Raw genomic sequence first — 15,977 nt, 5'->3', positions numbered from 1 at the left:
CTTCATTCCTGGGGTCTCCCCCTGCAATAGCCAGGCACTGCAGGAGCTGAGGTCTTTCTGGGCCCGAAGAGGTTGTGTTTGAGGTGACAGGTTTGTCCTGTGGAGCAGCCCCCCCTGTGCTGCTCTCTGGCACCCAAGTAGCACTGGGAAAGGCGATGTGGGGCCCTCCTCCTCCAGAACAGGGCTGTTTCAATGGGTGGTGGTAAAGCCTCTGGCTCCTTTTGCCTTCCTCCAGGCTATCTTCAGCCTGGTGATTCCCTGTCCTGGAAGTCCCTTTGAGCTATTCCCCCCGAGCACTCTCCAGTCAAAACAATTAGAGGGTTTCTCTCTGTCCTGAGCCAAACAATCCCCAACATCCTGTCCCTTTCCGTGAGTCGGGTTTGTTTGCTCTCCGCCCAAAGCAAAACCTCCCTTTTCTCCTTGATCTCAGTACTTCCTCCTTCACATTTGTCCTAGTTCCCTCCAGAGCCACAGTGCCAGCTGCACACGGAAGGGCCCCCGGCCCTACCCAGCCTCCTCGCCCCCTGTGTGAGCACCACGACCTCTTGGTCCTGCAGGGAAGAGGAGCTTTCACTGCAGAGGCTTCACTTCCAAATACTAGGCAGTTCCCCAGGTGTCTGCTCACTTTGTTCTAGGTGTTCTTCCCTCCTCGAGGTGGAATGGTGCCCTGGGGTGATAACTGCGGGACGCGCCTGTCGCCTTTGCCTCCCAGACGGCGCGGAGATAAGGGGTCACGTTGTGCCAACTCTGTGCAGGCAGGCAGCACGAGGAGCCGAGGGACCTTTGTGCTTAAGGTGTTCCAGGCTATAAAATGCTACTCTTGGGGTCACAGCTGCCAGGGGCCGAGCCAAGGGCTGTCGGGGCACAGGGCAGCATGGTGATGGGCAAACTGCCACTCAGCTTCACCATCCGTGAGCAAGGTGCAGCCTTGTCAGCACTTGGAATGGGCTTGGGTGCCCAGCATTGCAGCCAGCACAGTGCAGGGAAAGGCGCCGTGCAGAGCGATGGGGCCAGGTGGGAGAGATCAATGGCACAGCCTGCGGTAACTGGCAGCTGATGGCATGGGGCTGTGCGACCACAAGATGCCGGGATGTCTCCACTCACAGTGTTTATTCTTCAGGACGTCCCCGTCACACACCTAGCTGCTGAGATTATTAATTACTATTTGTAATTTGCTTTGGGTATGCGCTGCAATAAAGGTGGGAGCCTCCTGGCAGCTCCCAGGCTGGGTGGCGGGGCCACAGCTCCGGCACAACTGGGGCTTGGCTGCCCAATGAGTAGGAGGCCCCATCACTGCCCCATTAGACTTCCCATTACTGCTCTCCCATTGAGACTGCTCCAGAGCCCTGCAGCCTCTGCCCAAGCCAGGCAGGTGGAGAGGGGATTCCTTATGCTGTGCTGGTGGCACATGCAGTGAGCAAGGGCACCAGCAATGACAACATTACGGCCCATTAAGTCCATTCTGCAGCGGGCGTTCCGGTGGTCATGTGGATTGTCTGATGGTGCGGGCATGCTTTGCTGCCCAAAGCGGTGTCCCTATTGCTGGGTTCCCTCCATGCTGCCTATAGCACAGAACAAGCCGTGGAGCCACTGCATGCTTTGTGCTGTGGGCAGGGGTGGGTCAGAGCTGTCGGCTGGCTTCCAAAGGGCTGCACTGCGACATGAACTTTCCTCTGGTGAACAGCCAGATGTGGGCACGGCTGCCACCTGCCCCAGGAGGTGGTGTGGGCTGCGCGGGTTGCACTGTCCCACGTGTCCCAGGCACTTCTGTGCCGTGACTTCCCAAGCCCAAGCTGTCACAGCCCTGCTTAGGGTGGGGTGTGGAAGTGGGCACAAGATCCTGTGTGGTGTCTGGGACTAGGGCACGGGGAGCAGCTTGCCAGGGGGCAGGCAGATGGGTTCCCCCGGGTACGCAGGGCCAGATCCCCTCTGGGTGCATGTGATGCCCACGCGGAGCCACGGCCATGACCCGGGCAAAGGGCTCGTGCCTCGCCTGCATGCAGCCCTGTGGTACCACTTGCTTCCTCTTTTTTTTTTCACACTAGCTGCGGAGACACTGTGTGTGCGCACCCCACGTCTGGAGCAAATAACAAACCCACGTCATGTGTTTTCAGTTTCTCTGTTTCCTTGCCTCAGCGGCACGTGCTGGAGATGCACAGCAGCACCTGGGTGCTTTCCGTTTGGAACAGAGTGCCCCGGGTCACCGGTAGATACGGCAACAACACGCTGTTTGCACGGGCACCCAAAACCATTCGGGGCTGTCGGTGGAGCGGGTACCCCCTGCTTTCCAGAAACTTCCTTCTCGGTGCGGTTTGGCCAGAGGGACACGGGACGGTTTGTGGCGCGTTGCCCCTGGCCCTGCCTGGGACGCGGCAGCGATGCTGGGGTCGCGGCATCGCCTGTTTGCCGCGCGTCCCTCCTGCGGCAGCGCCGAGGGCGGCCCTCCGAGCCGCGGCCGGAGCGAGGGGCGGGGGTCTGGGCCGGTCCCGGGGAGGGAGCAGCCCTGGCAGGGCCAGAGCCGGTGAGAGCAGCGCCGGCCCATCGGCCCCTCGCCCGGGAACGGCGGAGCCGTGCGCTGCGGCAGTCCTTGGCTGTCCCCTCCGCGCTGACGGGCAGCGCAGAAATAGCAGCTGGCCCAGTTCTCCCGCCCCCGTGGCCCAGATCTCTAAGAACGGAGGTTGCTCGCGCAGCAACAGCGGCAGCGGCATCAGGAGCTGCATTTAGCCTGTGAGCTCAAAGAGCGGGAGAGGCTGCCAGCAGGATCCCAGCCTGCCCGGGTGACGCTCCTGCTTGGAGACTGCGCTGCGGGCTCTGTTTGTTGCTGTAAACACGCTGCCGCTGCAGCTTCCCTGTTACTATCTATAGCCGCGATCTCTTGGCTCCCGTGCGAGGCGAGGCTGCGGTCTGGCCGCCGGCTCTGCCTGCCCCGAGCCAGGGCTGCCGACATCCCCGCCGTGGGTGGGTGTCTCCGGGCTTCGCCGCGACGGGGATCAAAACAAAACCCAAACTGGAGGAAAGGACGGGCCTCGCCCTCGCCGCTCCCCCTACGCCCCCCGCCCGTGCCCCCGTCCCGACGCCCGGGGGGGCTTCCCCGAGGGCTACCCGGCCCCGGGGCCGCCCCGCGCTCCTTCCCGGCCCTCCGCTGTGCGTGACCCCGCCGGGGGGACGCGTCCTCGCCGCGCGCGGCACCCGCCCGCCGCAGGGCACGGGGGACGAAGGGCGCCGCGCCCCTCCGCACCCCTCGCGTGGCCGCGCCCGGCTCCGATAGCACCAAGCCCCCGCCGGGCCGCTCGGGGCGGGGGGTGCCGGCCGCGGGGGAGCGCAGCGAGGGGGGGAGGGGAGCCGGGGCGGCCCCGTCCCACCGCGTCCCGTCCCGCGCCGCACTTGGCCGCAGCCTGGAGCGCTTCCCGTCAGTCACGCCCCCTCGGACAGGATGTATCCCATATAAGGATATCTGCGTCAGTGGGTTCCCGAGACCGGCCGTACCACTCCGCGAGGGGGGGGGAAGCCCGGAGCTGCTCCTCCCGCCCGTCCCGCCGCGCTCCCCTCGCCCCGCCGAGCTCCCCAAGCACCGCCGCGCTTCCCCCGAGGAGGAGGAGGTCGTTCCCCGCGCTTGGCGGCGGAGCGGGGCGGGCGGCGGGGCCGGACGGGGGTTACGAGGCGGACGCGGGCAGAGCGGCCCCCCCGCGAGAGGGCTTGGTGCGTCCCACGTGACGTAGGAGACTCACGCGGCGGCAGGGTATAAAGAGGCGCCGCCGAGCGATACTCCAGCGGCAGAGGCAGCTCCGGCAGCGGGCAGAGAGACGCGCGGTGCAGACCGGGCACAGGGACGCAGCCGGCCCCTCTTTGCGTTCTGCCGCGAGGCGCTCCGCTAGCACCGCAAGGCCTCCGCACGGTCACGCAAACAGCCGACATGATGTACCAGGGCTTCGCTGGGGAGTACGAGGCGCCCTCCTCCCGCTGCAGCAGCGCTTCCCCGGCCGGGGACAGCCTCACCTACTACCCGTCCCCGGCGGACTCCTTTTCCAGCATGGGTTCCCCCGTCAACTCGCAGGTGAGGGCCGTTGCGCGGCCGCCGCGGGGCTCGGTGCTGGGAGTGCCGGGGAGGAGATGGGGGCGGCGGGGCGCGCCTCGGGCCGGGTCGGGGCGGCGCGGGACCCGAGGGGTGCGGTTGGCTTCAACCGGGCCGGGGGGCGGCGTGGGGAGCGGCCGCGACGCCGCCGTGGGGCGGGCGGGGGGGGGGAGCTGGGGTCCGGGCTGCGCGTTGCGGCGGGTGTGTAAAGCGGCTTCATTGATAAAACGCGAGTTCATTGAGGAGACTCCGGAGCGGCGCCTGCGTCAGCGCGGACGTCAGAGATATTTATATCGGGCCGCTCTCGTGCGGAGCGGCGCTGGCGGCGCGGCCCCGGGGGCGGCGGGGAGCGGCTCGGAGGGGAGTGTCGGTCGCAGCCCCCCGCTCACCGCCCCCCCCCCCACGCTGTGTCCCGCAGGATTTCTGCACCGACCTGGCCGTGTCCAGCGCCAACTTCGTGCCCACCGTGACGGCCATCTCCACCAGTCCCGACCTGCAGTGGCTGGTGCAGCCCACCCTCATCTCCTCGGTCGCCCCCTCCCAGAACCGCGGGCACCCCTACGGCGTTCCGGCGCCCGCTCCCCCCGCCGCCTATTCCCGCCCCGCCGTGCTGAAGGCGCCGGGCGGCCGCGGGCAAAGCATCGGACGAAGGGGCAAAGTCGAGCAGGTGAGCGGGGCTAAGGGGAAGAGGAGGGGGTGGAAATGGGGGGGGCCGGGCGCGGGGCCGGGACGCGGGGAAAGGCGGGAGGGGTCTGGCGGACGCGCTGACCGCCCCGTGTGTCCGCAGCTGTCCCCGGAGGAGGAGGAAAAGAGGAGGATCCGCAGGGAGAGGAACAAGATGGCAGCGGCCAAGTGCCGCAACCGGCGGCGGGAGCTCACCGACACGCTGCAGGCGGTGAGTGCTGCTCCGGGATCCCGGGGGCTGCGGGGCGGGACCCCCTGCAGGTGGGGGCGGGCGGGTGAGGTTGGCTCCGGCTGACGGGCTGCTGTCTGCTTCCGCAGGAGACGGACCAGCTGGAGGAGGAGAAGTCCGCTCTGCAGGCGGAGATCGCTAACCTGCTGAAGGAGAAAGAGAAGCTGGAGTTCATCCTGGCGGCGCACCGGCCCGCCTGCAAGATGCCCGAGGAGCTGCGCTTCTCCGAGGAGCTGGCGGCCGCCACCGCGCTGGACCTGGGCGCACCCAGCCCCGCCGCGGCCGAGGAGGCCTTCGCCCTGCCGCTAATGACCGAGGCGCCGCCGGCCGTGCCGCCCAAGGAGCCCAGCGGCAGCGGGCTGGAGCTGAAGGCCGAGCCGTTCGACGAGCTGCTTTTCTCCACGGGGCCGCGGGAGGCCTCCCGCTCCGTGCCGGACATGGACCTGCCCGGGGCCTCCTCCTTCTACGCGTCGGACTGGGAGCCGCTGGGCGCCGGGAGCAGCGGGGAGCTGGAGCCCCTCTGCACCCCCGTGGTGACCTGCACCCCGTGCCCTAGCACCTACACCTCCACCTTCGTCTTCACCTACCCCGAGGCGGACGCCTTCCCCAGCTGCGCTGCCGCACACCGGAAGGGCAGCAGCAGCAACGAGCCCTCGTCTGACTCCCTCAGCTCCCCCACCCTGCTGGCCTTGTGAGGGGCTCGCCCCGCACTGACTGACCTGCCGGGCCCCCTCCCCTGCCCACGCACCCCCACGGACTCACCATGCCCCCCGGGGCTCCCGGGCCTGGGGAGGGCACTGCCGCCGCCACCCCCACCCCCCCCCCATCCATCTGAGGCCCGGGGCCTGATGGAGTGCCTGGGCCCATACCTCCTCCAGAGATGTAGCAAACCGCATGGAGTTTGTCTTGTCCCCAACGGCCCATCTGTGAGAGCTGGTAGTCTGTAGCATGTCCCACATGGCTGGGTTGGTGACTCCCCCCCTCCTTAGTATCACTAGCATTAACTAATTAATCCCTTGGTTTTAAATGATTGGAATTAACCTGGTGCTGGGTATCTCCGACTTGTATCTAGTGCAGCTGATTAACAATAACTACTGTGTTCCTGGCAATATCGTGTTCTTAGCAACGACCCATCTTATGTGGGGGGGAAAGAGACTCTATTTTATTTTCTAGTAGGTAGATGAGTAGCTATATCCATGTACTGTAGTTCTACATCGATGTTCATTGTAACTTTACTGATCATGCGTTGTTGAGGTGGTCTGAATGTTCTGACATAAGTTTTCCATGAAAACGTTTTTATTGTGTTTTTAATTTATTTATTATTAAGATGGATTCTCAGATATTTATATTTTTATTTTATTTTTTTCTACCTTGAGGTCTTTTTTGACATGTGGAAAGTGAATTTGGATGAAACTTAAGCATTGTTTGCTTATTATTGTTCAGAGACATTGTCAATAAAAGCATTTAAGTTGAGTGCTGGATCTGTCCTCGCTTTACCTTTTGTGTTACTCCCTCTGACCCCAGTGGGGCTCTGTGTGGGGTTGGGCCTTACCGAAATCTGACTGCCATAAGCGTAGGGTGCGTTGGGGTGGGAAAACCATTAAGTGCAGATCTGTCATTGCCCTGATGTGTTAGTCAGCCCTGGCTGTGCCTATGCCCTTCCCACCCACTGGTGGGGCCACCCCTCCCCTGGCCTTCCGCCTGCCGTGGGTTGGTGCACCTCTGCATGTTGCCTGCTGTGGCCTTTCTGCAATAAACCAGAGGCATTGAAAAGGAACGGAGACTAGGAGGGGTCTCACCCCTGAACTTCCAAGGCCATCTCCATGCTGGGGTCTGCTCTGTCACTTGCATGTGGCTGGCAGCCTGATTTCTTCCTGCATGGGGAGGGGTGGGACTGTAGCCTTGCTCTGTGTGTCCTGGGCTTGCTCCTGCAGGAGCAGCTACTGAATATCTTCTTGTGACACACACATCTCTTTGAACAAAATAACATATGGCAAAATACATTTCCCCAGTGTTTTGTATTGGTTCTCTTAGTCCTTGAATGAATGCAAGCTATGGCAAGCAACTTATGAGCTCTCTCCCCATCAGGGTCTTGTCTGTGCAGCCTGAACTCTGGTTCATGTGAAGAGGCTGCTACTCTCTTTTTCTCCTGCTGCCTGCACAGCAAAACATTTTCCTTTGGTAGGCAAGTGTCTCTGTGTGCAGGAGGCTCTTCTGCTCTCAGCTCTTGATCAAGAATGTCATTTCCAAGATGATGGCAAAGATGCCACCTGTGCTGGCACGTGCAGCTGGCCGAGGGTTGCTTTTTCCTTTGAGGAAAACATTACTTTGAGGGTGACAGAGTACAGGGATGAGCTGACCAGAGAGGTGCCTGACATCTTTCTCTGGAGATATTCAAGACCTGCCTGGATGCCTACCTGCATGACCTGCTGTAGGGAATCTGCTTTAGCACAGGAGGTGAACTCAATGATCCTCAAGAGGCCCCTTCCAACTCCTACAGTTCTGGGATCCTGTGACAGCATGCTCAGGAAATCTCCGCAGAACTCTGGAGGTCACTGGCATTCAGGGCTGGGTTTGTGCAACTGGAGGCTTCCTGGTTATGGCTGCAAGCTCTGCTTTCTTCACCCCTTCCCAACCAGAACACGCACAGGATGTACCTCATCTCAGCAGTGCATATTGCACTGCTTGGGGCTTGCTCAACACCGCCCGCACAGTGCAAAGGCAAGCATCACTTGTGCTGCTTCCGTCTTTCAACACACGGCTGGAGGCAGCAGTGACAGCTGACAAGGAATGACCCTGGTTGCCACTGAGATGCCACCTGCTCAGCAGCAGCCGCTTTTGCAGCGTCGCTCTAATTTACAAGGACAATACCCAGGCTCAGCAAACACACAGTGGCACTGACCCCAGAAGTCATGTAGGTGTAGTTACAAGAGACAAGTGACTCGGTGAAGTCAGGAAATCTGGAATCACAACTTGTCTGCTGTTGAAAAGACCATCGTGCTCCTAGCTGGAGAATTCAGTGAGCTGCATGTTCAACAGAGGAAAAAGAAGCGGACACAAAATACCAAGCAATCCCCTGGAGGCAAGTGGGGTGATCCTGGCCTTACCGCCTCTCCCCATTACTGGGCAGATCCTTGGGCCGTGTTCCACTCTCTGGTCCTCCTGCAGCCTCTCTGAGGTTTGCTCCTTCCAGCAGCTGTGACAGTGACCACCATGTGCCAGTGTCAGTGCAGCCCATGAGATGCACTCCTTTAATCCCAGGCTCTCACCCTGTTCTCTGCCTTATCACAGAGTCACAGAAAGGCTTGGATTGGAAGGGACTGCAAAGCTTACCCAGTCCGAGCCCCTGCCATGTGCAGGGCTGCCCCCCACCAGCTCAAGTTGCCCAGGGCCCCCTTCCAGCTTGGTCTTCAGCATCTCCAGGGATGGGGCACCACAGCTTCTGGGCAGCCTGCACCAGGGCCTCACCACTCTCTCAGTGTAAAATATCCCCAACATTTAAGTCTCTCCTCTTTTATTTTAAACCATCCCTCCTATTACTATCTGCCTGTGTAAAAAGTCACTCTCTCTTCCATTTTTAAGCTCCCTTGAAGTACTGGAAGGCCACAACGTGCTCACCCTGGAACATCCTATTGTCCAGGCTGAAGAAGCCCATCTCCCTCAGCTTGTCTTCATAAGACAAGTGCTCCTGCTGTCTGAGCATCTTTGTGGCTCCCTCTGCACCCAGCAGCTCCGCACCCTTCCCGCTCTGGGGGGCCCTAGGCTTGGACACAGTACTCCAGATGGAGCCTTACAGGGGTAGAGCAGAAGGGGATGACGAGTCGCCTTGCCCTGCTGCCATCCCTTTTTGATGCAGCCCAGGGGCAGTGCAGAAGTCAGGCTGTGTTGGGTATGGCTTGTCACTGGGTTGCTGTATCCATTTCCCGGTATTGAGGACCGAGGAGCAAAACTGGCACAGATCGTGCCACTGCCTTCAGCAGAGCCATGAGAGGGAGCCGTGCAGCAGCCTGCGCTTGGGATAGATTAAATGCAAATGCAGGTGCCTCAATTGCGGGCTGTATCTGATGGATCACCGAGATACCGGCACGCAGCTGGGCGAAACAAAACAATGGGCACGATGTAAAGACGAGCGAGTAACACAGGCGTTAGTTCCGACTCCTGCCGTGCTGCCGATCCCACCGAGGGCAGCGGCGCGATGAGCTCTGAGAAGCGAAGCCGCAATGCGAGGAAAAGCGGAACCGCAGTTAGGAGCGGCAAGAGGCAGAGCCGAACCACGGCACGGGCGGCCCGCAACCTTCTGCAGGACAGCACGGCTCAGGTCACCCGGGCTGGGGGGGGCGGGACGGGAATCCCCTCAGCCCCGCCGCGCCTCCCCCCGTGCGAGGCCGGGCCGCTCCCGCCGGCACCGACACCGGCACCGGCACCGGCACCGGCACCGGCAGCCCACCCGGCGGCACCGCGGGGTCCCCGGAGCCACGGCCCGGACAGGGGCTGCGGGCCGCTCACCCCGCACACAGCGCGGCGCCCCATCCCGGCCCGACGGCGCGGCGGGGAACGCCGGCACCCGGCCCCGGAGCCGCACCGCGCCTGCGCGGAGCCGCCGTGTTTACTGTTTGGTTGCCAGGGCGCCGCGCGGCGGGCGCGTCAGGGACGTGACGTGACGTCCCGCTCCCCGCGGAGACGCTACGAGCCAGCGCCGTGACGCAACTGCTTCCGGCCGTGCCCATATATGGCAAAGCGGCCGCGCCGACTTCCCCTCGCGGGCGCTGGACGTTGGGCAGCGCGTGCGGCCCCGCGGCGGGAAGGTTCCAGAAGGGCGAGATGTTGCCATAGTAACGGCTCCGTGTCGCTATGGGCTCCGGGCCCGGCGCCCTGTTTGATGCAGTTCTGCCTGTTGTAAATTCCTGGGGCTCTGGGGGATGTTCCAGGGGCGCAGCATCGCACCTTACCTTGTGCTCGCAGCCTGCTTTGGGTGCCTGCTTCAGCCGGTGGCGGAATCCTGTGTGTGGCAGCAGAACAGAACCAGAGAAAGGGCAACTCTGTCTGTGTGACCCTGTCTGGTCCCTATTGTTTGGTAAGCAGTCAGCTGCACTTTCGCTCTGACTCTGTGCTTCCTTTTTGGGGCAGTATCTGCCATTGGTATAAGTTGTTACAAGAGGTGATCTCATGTGTGCACGGTTTTCATCTGCTCAGATCCTTTGCTGATAAAGGTGTTGTTGTGGCGAGCTTTCCAGCTGTAGTGGGTGAGCTGGTGACCTGGTGAGATGCTGAAGTGAAACCAACAACACGTATTCTCTGATATGGAAACAGCGGATATCCACAAGGGACCTCAGTGCTGTATCAACAGGATACCGCAGGAAAACAAAAGAAGGTCATAACTAACATGTGGGCAATACAGCACCTTTATTACTTCCAAGTATGGAGCTCTTGTTCCTTTTTCCCCCCCCGCATCTTTGGCTTGCAATACAACAGATCTTCAGTTCCTATTCACTGACTGGGTTTTGTTTTTGTGCAGATATTTTGTAACTTTTTTTCCTGTTGGCAAAAAACCAACCAGGTTCAACTTCAAAGCAGTCTGAATTCTCACTACATCGCACCTTACCTTTAGTGAGAATGTAGCTCCCTTTAATGAGCTCGGCTTGAGTTTTCCCCCGCTAGGGGTTAAGGGAAGTGAAACAACCTCATAATGCAGTATTTATCTGTTTTTGTTTGCGAAACTAAGTATTTGTTTTGAATGAGTAGCGGTATTGCAAGGGCTACAGAGTAGCAGTGTCAGGCCTGAGGCGTATCCTCTACATTCTACGGGACTCCTCTGATAGTTGCGGGTTGTTAGGGTTTGGATTAAGGCATCACTTTGGCACAGCTCTGAAGTGCAGTGGGTGTTTCTGCATAAGAATGTTGATCCTGCTGTGGAGTGTTTGAACTCCTAATTGTAGGAGGAATTGCTGGTAACTCACAGTTGAGAGAAGGGCAAGCACTGTTACAGCATGTAAGCGTGCTGTATGGCGATGCAACTAAACAGTAACGTGACCTAATCATGTTGCGTCACTAACCTCGAGGACACAGGGGAAGATAAACTAACTTGCTGCCATTACATAAGAGTTGAGTACAAAGCCGAGAAGGAGGTTTCAGCACAGATAAGGATTTCACTCTGAAACTTTCAAAGAATTCAGGCCTTCACAGCTTTATTCATAGGAATTGCAGGTCCTCCCCGCTGCAGTTTGCCAGCAAGTTCCTGGTAATCAGGTGCCAAAGCCTGGGTTCCTTACCTGTGCCTGGGATTAGGTAAAAAGCGTGAGCATGGGATTGCTTGCTGACTGTTACACAGTGAGAATGCTGGTACTTGAAATGGTTTTGGCCTGTGTTGACTAGCACTCTCCGGGATGGTGTGTGGGCATGGTTCAGGGCGTAGAGTGCCTCCAAAGAGGAGTGTGAGAAGGCTGGGTGAGGCTGGGCTACCCCCACGCTCCATGGTCATACTGCAGCGTCTGAGCTGGTTTCTTACTGCATTTCCTACTTCATGACAAGTCCTTTACTTATGTTATTGCATTGGTCAGGTAAAGTGTTTGGTGTTCCAAGATGAATCCCAGTGTCTAGGGTTTGCTAAAATTCCCTGGTGGTGGGAATTTCAGGGAAACACAAACTGATTTATTTCACCAAAGGTAGGTAGATAGCTGTGTTTGGAAACAAATATGATGAACTAACCAAACAAGAAAACACACCACTATATCTGACTATCTTCAAGTTCTTTGTTTCAGCCTGAAGGCTGAGCTGAGGGGCACGGCAAGCTGCTGGGGTGGGTTCTACAGCTATTAGATCTGCACAGTGGCACTCAAACAAGCTCCCTTCCCCACAAGGCATGTTTCTGGTTAGGAACGCTTACTTGAGAAGAGCTTTATGTATATTTTATACATCTCTATGTGCCTTCTGAGGGCAGATGCCTCACTGAGTGTCGGTTCTGGCTCCTAATCCCAGTATGTTTGGTCAAGACCTGAATTTGTAATGGCCTTGGTAATGAAACACCATTTGTCGTAGCTCAACTCCTTGTTGTGCAAAGGCATGACAGGAGCACAATGTTCTTGCTCCTTATACCTGGACAGGATTAATGTGGCTTCTTGATAAGCCTGTCGCTGTAATATATAAATAAATAGTGTTTGCCAAGAGGGCTTTAGCACTTCAGAGTAGAAGTATTTTATTTTTCCTCTTAATTTTTATTACCTCTAATATGAGAAACAGTTCACAAATACTTTCACAGCAAAAGTAAATACAGTTTATTTGCTGATTAGTTCTAGAGAACGGCTATGAATAAAACAGTCAGCGTCCCTGTGTTTGTGATCAAAGTGCAAACCAAGTCCATTTGTTAGATACACGGAATTGAGTATAATGTCCTGTGATCAAAACCCAGCAAAATCTCCTACCAAACCACTTTAGGATCAAAATCCACATTATTTTTTCCTCTGTATGCCATATTTTTTACTTACTGTTGTATCAGACACAGCTAAAGGACTGAACTGTTGCATGTGTGTGAGAATGGTGACCGTAGCTAATTTAATGCACGTGTATTTGCATGAGGTAATGACCTCACAGCTTCAGTCTTGTCATAGGAACAACTTAATTATTGGTTATAGAATGACAGACTGTGTCCTGCAGATGATCAGACATGGAATGTGCTGAAGACCAGTCTGACTCTTAACTAAGGGTTTGTATTTCCTTTTAAGATACATCATGCACTGAAATAATCATCTGTATTAATGAGGACAAAGTATTATATAACGATTTCCTCCTGGGGATCACTTAGCCTCCTTATGGGCCCTGATGATAGAAGGGTTCTGTTCTGTCTTACCATGAGATGTTTCGGTGTAGCATTCAAGTACTTTCCCATTAACCTCAAATGAGACTAATACACAAATGCGTGCTTTGTTCCCATCTCCCCACACTGGGTTGCTTTGTGCTTGTGGTACAGGTGGGAAGAATCATGCCCTGCAGTCTGGGGCATCTGGTACTGGAGGGTCCTTTGGTTGCTAAGGTGTTCATTCTCCAGGTTTGGGCAGGTCCCTGGAAAATGGGGTCTCTCACACAGGCAAGAGTGACCTTTTTGCTAAGTCCATTTGTGCCACAGGGTTGTGTTTGCTGAGTACGGTCTGTCTTGGTGTTTCAGGTGGCTTCCTGCTTTTCGATGTGCTGGTGCCAGGCCTTAAGGGTAAGAACCAATTTTAATTCTGCTGTTGTCAGAACCATATGAAGGGGGGTGAGGAGTGCGATGCCTCATTAACAGCCAGGTAAGTTAAAGCACTCAACAGCAGTTTGGGCAAAGTTAAAATCAACCTTCATGGATGTTCCAGCCATTACCTCTGCTCTGTTATTCTCTTTCCTTCCTGGCTTCTTCATAGTTACTTGCCTGAAGTAGTTCAAGAATTTACACTGGCACAAGAAATGTTTTCATATGGAGAGGTTAAATTCCAGCTGAGTTTGGTCCCTAACCAAAGTTAGTACAGAATCAGTCCAATGTTAATACCAGAGCAGTGCAAGAGGCAAATCCTGCAGCTTTGGGCTGGGCTGTACAGCCTCCAGAAACCCCAATCAACTGATGTGATGCATTGTGTCTGATCAGTAGGATCAGCTGGATCGGGAGGAACACAGGAGTAATGTGGTGGTGATGTGAAAACAACCCAATGGTAATGAGGGACTAATCCAGAGATGTTAAACTTCACCTGTGTGTGAGTGCCTCTAAAATCAGGATTATGTACTCTGATAGAGCTATCCGTAGCAGTTTGAAATATAATCTTTGCTCTTTGAAGTGAGTTGATAACTTTCTTAGGTGACAGGACTCTGTGCTGTGCCATCCACAATCCTGTTGGGTAACCAAGGGACTATGGGCAGGGGCACGGTTCCCAAGTGCCAAGTGACAAAGGGATTTCATCATTAGACCTGTAACGTTTTTGTGCATTTCTTAAAGCCAGAGTGCCTGGAGTCATGTGGTTATGTAAGAACTTAAATGTCATTTTTTGTTAGGCGTATGGTTAGATCTCGAGGTTGGGGAACATTGAGCAATATGGACTCAGCAGACACAGGTACTGGAAGTAAGGAGCAGCGTTCAGCGTCTACAGCAGCGAGGCTCTCTCGGAGTCGCCGTGGCTCTGGCCGTGTGCACGCAGGCGGGCACCAGCGCTGACTGCTGGGGTTATAGAGGACCCTTTCTCTCCGCGCCGCAGCCCCGCCGTGTCGCGCAGTGCCCTCTGTTGGCTGCCCGGCTCCTGGCCGCTGCTCGGGGCTGGGCGCCCCGGCTGCCCCGCAAGAATGCTGCCGAGCCAGTGCGTAACTTCGCCTTTCGCTGCTCCCTGCTGCTGCCGAGGAAGCTGAGCGCTGACGGAGGAAGGCAGAGGTAACTCACCGTGTGTGGGTGCTATCGAATCATAGCGCTGCGAGCCCGGTCGCCGATTCCCAGCCCTGTGCTCAGAGCAGCTGGTTCAGGAGTGGGTTGCACAGGGAGCTGGGTTGGACTTTGAATATCTCTAACAGTGGAGTTTCCACAGCCTGGTTGGGCAACTTAGTCCAGTGTCCAACCCTGCTTATGGTGCTTACGATAAAAGATAGGGTACTGGGAACATGCTTTGAAGAGCCTGTATTTCTCCACTGCATTCCCAAACTTCTTCAAATTCCCATAGGTGCTTCCTCCGGGCAGGACCAGGTAGAGGCAGGTAGGGTTTTTTGTAGAAAGGGCAGGTTGCTGATACATGGCCAGACTTGCCCTTGGAGTTCTTTGCGTGGCTGTGCATCAGCTGTGCAGTCTGAAAACTGACATAATTTCTGATGAGATCTCTTGTTTTTAATCCTCTCAAATATGTGTATGCGCTGATCTTGGGTGTAGTTTATCTAATGAAGCTTTGGATAAGATGATCCCGTAAACGTCATGTAGATACAGGGGCCCAGCAGCCTCCTATCAGATTTTGCCTTAGGAAATGGTAAGTTTGTGAGAAAGATGATGGGGCTGGGATCTGGCACCTGGGAGAGGTGCTGAAGGGGCTTGTACTCCCACCAGCTGTGCTAAGCAGGGGAAGAGATTTGCTTTTGCTTGACTTACCAAGTGTGTTTTTTGACTCTCTGAACCTTCTGCAGGAAGGACTTAAAGAGATGCTGGGCCAGGGACAGAGCCCATAGCTGGAAGCATCTGTATGCTGGCAGAGAGGTGTTCAGGTGACACTCAGGTTGAACAGCTGCTTGGTATGGAGGAGGCTGTTGTGCTCGCATATAAGCTAGGGGTGACTTCTAAAGTAAAAAAAAAGTAGGAAAACATAGTCCTGCAGGAAGGAACCTCAACGCTTTTTGCACTGCCAGTAAGTTATTTGTGTCATTTCTGCAAAATGGATATAGAGAGAATATGTATGTCTACATATGGCTCATGATATTATATCTAATCTTATGAACATGGAATGAAAATCCTTGTGTGGCAATAAGTGGAGTTAGGAGTAAGACATGAGTAAGAGTTTGGGTCAGTGTACAGTAGAGCTTGCTGCTCTGTGAGCAGCAGCTCTGCAGCCAGTTCAGAGTAAGTAACTTGCCTTTACTTCTTTCACACGAGGGGAGGCACACTGCAGCGCTTCTGAGCCCAGCACTGGCCTGTTGCTGCTGCCACCACAGATGGCTGGGACTTTTATGTGGGTGAAGAGCAGGCAGGGGACAGACACAGTGCAACTTGGGAGTAGCCGTGGAGGGCAGAGGAGGTGAGGCTGTGCCAAGCTTTGAATAGTAACCTCCTGAAATTGCTAAAGTCCGTCCAAAGCCAATTGACTGCAGTATGATACACATTGGTGCTTTGTCAGGTCTGTAATTGCTACAGTGTACTCTAGTACATTCTGGTCTCTGCTCTCAATGAAGACACATAGACAGGCACTGATCTGATCTCTTGGCTTCCTTTGTACCTGACAGTCTCCTACATCCAGTTTCTCACTGTGCAGGTCAGAGGACCAAGACAGTGTAGACTGAGATGCATCC

General features: G+C 56.4%; 1 protein-coding gene and 1 long non-coding RNA gene across 3 annotated transcripts; both read left to right on the top strand.

The window, feature by feature from the left end:
• Window positions 1–3,746: 3,746 nt before the first annotated feature.
• Window positions 3,747–6,464, top strand: FOS (Fos proto-oncogene, AP-1 transcription factor subunit). Its single transcript, XM_072337679.1, has 4 exons — window positions 3,747–4,054; window positions 4,491–4,739; window positions 4,860–4,967; window positions 5,075–6,464. The coding sequence occupies exons 1-4, from the start codon at window positions 3,914–3,916 to the stop codon at window positions 5,678–5,680; spliced, it is 1,104 nt and encodes a 367-aa protein (XP_072193780.1). The 5' UTR covers window positions 3,747–3,913; the 3' UTR covers window positions 5,681–6,464.
• Window positions 6,465–9,757: 3,293 nt separating this feature from the next.
• LOC140253426 (uncharacterized) lies at window positions 9,758–14,361 on the top strand. Of its 2 annotated transcripts, none has more exons than XR_011903851.1 (3): window positions 9,758–10,059; window positions 13,144–13,185; window positions 13,998–14,361. It is a non-coding gene; the product is annotated as an uncharacterized lncRNA (long non-coding RNA). The 2 variants fall into 2 exon arrangements; XR_011903850.1 differs by having other exon boundaries at window positions 13,144–13,264.
• Window positions 14,362–15,977: the final 1,616 nt, after the last annotated feature.

Source organism: Excalfactoria chinensis, chromosome 5 (genome assembly GCF_039878825.1).
Source record: "Excalfactoria chinensis isolate bCotChi1 chromosome 5, bCotChi1.hap2, whole genome shotgun sequence".
Classification (NCBI taxonomy): domain Eukaryota; kingdom Metazoa; phylum Chordata; class Aves; order Galliformes; family Phasianidae; genus Excalfactoria; species Excalfactoria chinensis.
The sequence above is the reverse complement of the archived record's forward strand: the minus strand, read 5'-3'. Positions and strand labels throughout refer to the sequence as shown.

Excerpts from the sequence above, each read along its gene's own strand:
- FOS (XM_072337679.1), top strand. The coding sequence starts at position 3,914 with ATGATGTACCAGGGCTTCGCTGGGGAGTACGAGGCGCCCTCCTCCCGC. Across the intron at positions 4,740-4,859 it reads GAAGGGGCAAAGTCGAGCAG|CTGTCCCCGGAGGAGGAGGA; the intron begins GTGAGCGGGGCT and ends GTGTGTCCGCAG. Across the intron at positions 4,968-5,074 it reads TCACCGACACGCTGCAGGCG|GAGACGGACCAGCTGGAGGA; the intron begins GTGAGTGCTGCT and ends CTGCTTCCGCAG.